We start from the raw sequence: 6,193 nt of genomic DNA, 5'->3' as shown, positions 1-6,193 counted from the left end.
TGAGATCGAAATGCAGGTGCAGTTTTCCAAATGAGTGATAAATGTTCACAGTTTGCCTCTTTGAGTGCTCGAGTTTCCTTTGGTTTGGCAGGGTATTTATTCCCGTCACTGCAATGCATTTAATCAACATATAAATATGTCCAATTCTTGCTTGGCCGAGATGGAACACTGCACCTTCTCTGCTTTAATATTTAATTGTTGGCCTTACACCACACCCCTGTAAAAATTCTCTTTTGGTCATTGAGGTAATTCATCTTTTCAAATTAAATGGCCTGGTGACATCAGCATAAGGAGTAGATTATTTTACTTTTCCTTCATTAACTTAATTATTTGCCTATCAGTAAACCCCCCTGAGTAATTCATATTTGAGAGGCTGAGGCCATAAATATCAGGCCCCACGTTGTTTATAATGCACTATAGATTCATCTGCGCTTTAATCACCATCTCAGTCAGCTAGAGGTTAAAAGGGAGAGGAGAGTGGGGCGATGAATATGTAGGATGGCTGGGGGTAATATTCATTTACAGTTTTAAACCTTTCACTGCAAATGCGAAAGCCTATAGGCTATATATATTTATATTTGTTAAAAAATATTGTATGCAGCATTTTCATATCTTGAAAAAAGGTTCAATGACAGCAAGTGAGAGAATACCTGAAAATCATCTTCAATTTTGTTTATTTCCCTTTGTCTCCGAGTACATATTTTACCAGCAGTTTTTGAAGGTCACACAATCCTTCACACAGAGTCCTGATATCAGTTAAATAAATTAGATATATAATCTATAACAGTTAAATAACATTAAAGACACCAACAGCAATAACATGACATAAACTAATGGACTAACTAACGAACCGTTCACAGTTTGCCCTTGTTCAATATTTGCTGAGGATTTAGCAGTTCCTCAGTGTTTCTTAGTCAATGGTTACTGGAAAAGGGCTGACACTGATGACCTCTGGACAATCTTCTGTTCCTCAGCATCCACTCAAACGAAATGTGTTCAAGAGACCAATGAGCACAGGTGTCAGCCTGTGACTTTTAGTGGAAAGGCCTCCTCATTTGGTTCAACAGCTTTTTTTTCTCAACCAAAATGTAAAGAGTTTGATCACATAAGAAAAAAAGTTAGTTTAAAATAGTGTACATTTGCAGTTTACAAGCAGCCTTCAAGAAAAAAAATATTAAGTGCAAATAAACTGGAAGACCATTTTCATGAATTATTATAAAAGTCCACCCAAAAATGAAAATGATCCCATAATTTACTCACCCTGGCCCAGGTGTATATGACATTCTTCTTTTAGACTAATACAATTCCGGTTAAATAATAAAATGGCTAACCCAAGCATAATAATGGCAGTGAATGGTAGCCCAAAATTTGAAGTGCATCCATCCATTATAAAAGTAATCCACACAGCTCTGGGGGTTTAATAAAGGCCTTATGAAGTGAATCGACACACATTATAGCGTGTTAAATAGGGACATTTTTCTTACACAAACCCATAGATCCACTTTTCCCTGGAGCCGTGTGAACTACTTTTATAATGCATGGATGTGCTTTTTTGGGCTTCAAATTTTGGGCTGCCATTCACTGCCATTATAATGCTTGGAAGAGCCAGGACATTTTTAATATAACTCTGATTGTATTTGTCTAAAATTAGAATATCATATACACCTAGGATGGCTTGAGGGGGAGTAAATCATGGGATAATTTAAATTTTTGGGTAAACTATCCCTTTAAGAATTTTTGACTATTAAGCGTCCTTCTGAATATTCCTCGCCAATGAACTTAATTTTGACATCAACAGCTTTCAGTCTTGAGGTGTTGGATTTTAAACCTTGATGTAGTTAGCCGTCCAATTCATGAATGGACATGCAGAATATACAGATGCCAATAATTCCTCATAACCCTAGCCTGATCTTTCGGTCTCCTCCGATCTCTTCCAGGTCGTCGTCAGAGTAAGAGCCATGAGAGCTGTAGCTCAGAGCGGAGCTGTGCTGCAGGAAGTCCGAAGGGTGAGTTAAGCTCACACCTACGTTAATGGATTTTCGGAACTCTTCCTCTTCTTCTTCATCATCTTCCTCCTCTGCATCCAGATCCTCATCGTCATCGTGTGCTCTGCAGCGACTGAGGTCTTGGGGCTTGTTTCCTCTCTTGCCCGTCTTACAGCCATCTGTTTCCAGCTGTGCAGCCTGCTCTTTAGCTTTACGGCTGCGCTTCCACTTCATCCGTCTGTTCTGGAACCAAATCTTCACCTGGAAAATACAGAAAAACATCACAATCATTTACATAAATGTTGATCCTTTTGAGAATATTCAAGAGCTTTTTATTTGAATGATGTTTTTGATTTTTAATATTTTTTTCCCCTTATCCCTTTTTTCTCCCAATCCAATTTCATGGGACACGATTTTATGAAGTGATGATTTCATATAAATTTGTAAAATGTGATTTGTATAAAAACATAATTTTGATTTAAAAAAGTATGAAGGTCCGCCCCTAAACCTAACCAGCAGTGGGTCGTAAGCAGATTGTACAAAAATATACATTTGAGATTGTTTTGCTCTCTCCTCACCTGTGTCTCCGTCAGCATGAGAGATGTGGCCACTTCGAAGCGTTTGGGTCGTGATAGGTACTTGTTGAGTTTGAACTGGTTTTCCAGCTCTAGCAGTTGCTGGCTGGTGAAAGCTGTCCGTGGTCTCCGGCACTTTCCAATCAAACCAGATTGAGGTGCCCCTGAAAAGAGAGTTTGTTGATAAAGGAGGTGTAAGACTTGTGCCAAAAAACAAAGACATACGGTACAGACACCAAGCAGACGCAGCAAACAAGAACATATTCACCTCCCCTAATAGATAATGATAACAGCTTTACTACGGTTTATTGTTGATGACAGGACTGGGAGATATTGCTTTAGCGGGACAATAAAACACCAGAGAGCACCATTAACTTAATGAAAATTCAATAAATGCTACCAGATAACTTTATTGATGAAGCTCAGACCGTTTTAAGTGTTTCTTTATAGTTTTCCTTTCGATGAAGGCTGTTTTAATGGAGTTGTCATTTATGATGCTATAAAGACTTGAAATAAAAAAGTTTACATTATAGTTCCGTTAGCAGTAAATACTGATTCAATTATGCTAGAAAATATTTATGGCATGCAAGTTCATTTTGTTTTTGCAGAGAACATTAATTTGTTACATATTTATGTAATGTTATTTTACCTATATTTTTGGATACAAAACGTTTTATAAATGTAGGCTAAATATATTTGAAACATTGAGCAAACAATGTATAGCAAACTTAATAGAAACTCAGCATAGCTGAAAAAAATGTACAATTACATGCATTATAGTGGCATAAATTTGACCTTTTTCATTGCTCGACATATTTTTTTTAATTCTAAAATATAGGCTATTTAAAAAGAAAACCTTATGGAGAAGGGACACATACCGCTGTAGTCTGCCAGGCGAGGCATTATGAGTCCAGCCCGGAGCCAGTGTTCTAACGGAAATGAACCGGCCACGGCTGCTGCTTTCAGATGGTCCGGGTACGGATGCGCGAAACCAGAATACGCGAAGGTGGGATGCTGCGCTCCAAGTGCCGTGATGGAGTACATAGGTGAGGGATACATTCCTGGCATAGACCCTTGAGAAAGTGACGTTAATCCCGGGTGAGAAATGTTTAGCATGCCTGGTTTGAATGCCTGGTTCTGAAGCTGAAAAGCGCGAGTAGGAGAGTTTTGTGTCCGTTTGCATATTGCGGGCTCGATGTCAGTACCTTCATTGCACAGTCCCGTGGAATCCTCGCGAACTATCCGCTGAGAGCTCTCTGACAACAGAGCGTCTATTCGAAAGTTCTTCGACTTATCCATGGAGCCGAACTTCAACTGTCAAGTATAGGCTATAGGAGCTCAAATACGTTAATGAGTTTAAGAGTTCCTTTTTTTTCTTCACACTATATGCCTAAATTTACAATTAACTTTTACTTAGACCACCACTGACCTGACCGTTGGTGATGTTGTCTAAATCTTTATGACAGTTGTGGTGGATATTCTGTTGCTCTATAATACCCGTAACGCAACGTTATGCCTGGAGCGCGAGCAGGCATCTGTTTTTGACTGTCTCGCGCTCTAGCATGCTCCTCCTAAACACTCTCTGATTGGTTCATTTGGATGCCCTTATATTTGAGACTCTTACAATACATTCCAATTAATTCACTGCACATGCATTTATTTCAACATCAAGCCATAAAATTCAGATCTCTTACGACTTATCAGTCGATCATATATAGGCTAGGCTATCGTCTACACAAGATTTGTTCAAAAATTGATCTTGTAAAAGTAATTTATGTTTACCGAATAGTTTACAATAAGAACGATATTAATAAAAATAAAAAAACGACAACGTAAACAATATAAGCGAGGGTGGGATTGATAAAGCCTACGGAAAATTGTATTTTTACAATAGCGTATTTTTGTATTTTTACAATATTTTTACAATAGGCTATATGTATGTATGTATATACCCTATATATATATATATATATATATATATATATATATATATATATATATATATATATATATATATATATATATATGTATATATATATATATATATATATATATATATATATATATATATATATATATACATATATATATATCTTATTATTTCACTGTATAAAGAGGGTGTCACACTATGTTATGAAAATATTTAGCCTTTAAAAAATGTTTTATTTATATTCGTTTTTTCGTAATTAAATTCGTCGTGTTTAAAATATGTTTGACTCAGGTTATTGATATAATAGACTCAAATTATTAAATAGAAATATAAACATTTCAAACAGATAGGCCTACATACATGATCATAACAAAAAATCTAGGCCTATTGAAAGAGAATTGAATCCTGTTTGTTTGTTTGTTTGTTTGTTTGTTTGTTTGTTTTTATTGCAAATTAGATGACTCTCAAATGACGTAGGCCTACAAATAACGTAATCTGAAATATAGCCAATTGTTTCTATTTCATTTTATTATAATTCCAAACAAAATAGGCCTACAGAGATAGCCTGTATTGGTTCTGAATAGACAATCGTTTAACAGTTGCATGTCTAATCACATTCAGATCACATTTCACACTGCTCGACTGAATTCTTAACAGCATCGAAGCTACAGAGGAATAATTATACATCAGTTCCAGTCTTCGAGAAACTACAAGGTTTCTCCTGAATGCTGGAATAGATCGCCTACTTAAAGGTTCATTGCTAACTCACACTAACCTTGGCAAAGGGACAATGGCGGACAGGTTGACCTTTTCCACTCCGCGCGCTCGCAGGTGCGATGCCGCCTTTACTTTTCTCACACTAGTAATGCGTCGTGTTTGCATGACCACCCGTTCACCCCTATTCCTTATCAGGCGCAAACTTATAGCCTACTAATGCACAAATAAGTCGACAAGCAACGCAAACGAACATTGCTGCAGTTGTAATCTTCTGCCGGTTATTTGCTTGTTCCTTGTTTTTTCAGATTGCTAACTAAAGTCGAAAAAACGTTTATTTGCACGAGGGCTGCTTTTGGAGAGAATAACGATCTGACACTGTATGGTAGCGTGCCAACGTCGAAGAAAGTGCAGTACAAAAAGTCATTACTGGCTCAAAAACGAGAACGATGCCAATATTATTTAATAGCTCAAAGGCATGGCTTTCACACCTGAGACTGCTGTTGTAAGTCGTCTAAACAATTGAATTTTAAGTTATTTGCAGTCTTATTTTTCTCATGGGAAGTCTGGTAATGCTCTCAGCACTGTCAGTGAGTTCCCAGACAAGACCTTGAGGTTATAATTAATCTCCGTTCATTAGGAAGATAAAGCTCGATTATTAGGCTTCTAGCTGTCGATCATTAACAGTGGTACCGTTTACACACAGCAGAGATAATAATGTGCCTTTCTTTTCTTTAATTTCTGGGAAGAAAAATAAATGGCATATTTCGAGGTAACCATTAATAGCAATTGAGTGTGCATTTATTTGCAACCAACTGCTCAAAAGTGCTATTTGATGAAGAAAAGTGAATCCCCATTTTTAAGCACTGCAATTAATATGTTCTACTGTCAGAGGCTTACTTTTTATTAAATTAGAAATTAAAATAATTAGATTTAAAAAAAAATCAGACTGAAAAAAATCTATTTTAAGGCACTGAATCAAATTAGTC

The 6,193-nt window shown here is 36.6% G+C and overlaps 1 protein-coding gene across 1 annotated transcript; it reads right to left on the bottom strand.

Annotated features, from left to right (window-relative positions):
- Window positions 1–1,484: 1,484 nt before the first annotated feature.
- mnx2a (motor neuron and pancreas homeobox 2a) lies at window positions 1,485–4,137 on the bottom strand. The gene is made up of 3 exons (XM_067443503.1): window positions 3,439–4,137; window positions 2,564–2,724; window positions 1,485–2,246 (listed from the first exon to the last, which is right to left on the bottom strand). The coding sequence occupies exons 1-3, from the start codon at window positions 3,857–3,859 to the stop codon at window positions 1,893–1,895; spliced, it is 936 nt and encodes a 311-aa protein (XP_067299604.1). The 5' UTR covers window positions 3,860–4,137; the 3' UTR covers window positions 1,485–1,892.
- Between the last annotated feature and the right edge of the window lie 2,056 nt (window positions 4,138–6,193).

The sequence above is a fragment of the Pseudorasbora parva genome, chromosome 5, assembly GCF_024679245.1.
Source record: "Pseudorasbora parva isolate DD20220531a chromosome 5, ASM2467924v1, whole genome shotgun sequence".
NCBI lineage: Eukaryota > Metazoa > Chordata > Actinopteri > Cypriniformes > Gobionidae > Pseudorasbora > Pseudorasbora parva.
This window is presented reverse-complemented; position numbering and strand designations above follow the sequence as displayed.

Bases quoted from the DNA above. Each gene is read 5' to 3' on its own strand.
- mnx2a (XM_067443503.1), bottom strand. From the start codon at position 3,859: ATGGATAAGTCGAAGAACTTTCGAATAGACGCTCTGTTGTCAGAGAGC. The intron at 2,725-3,438 runs GTATGTGTCCCT...CTCTCTTTTCAG, and splicing joins TCGCCTGGCAGACTACAGCG to GGGCACCTCAATCTGGTTTG. The intron at 2,247-2,563 runs GTGAGGAGAGAG...TGTATTTTCCAG, and splicing joins TCATGCTGACGGAGACACAG to GTGAAGATTTGGTTCCAGAA.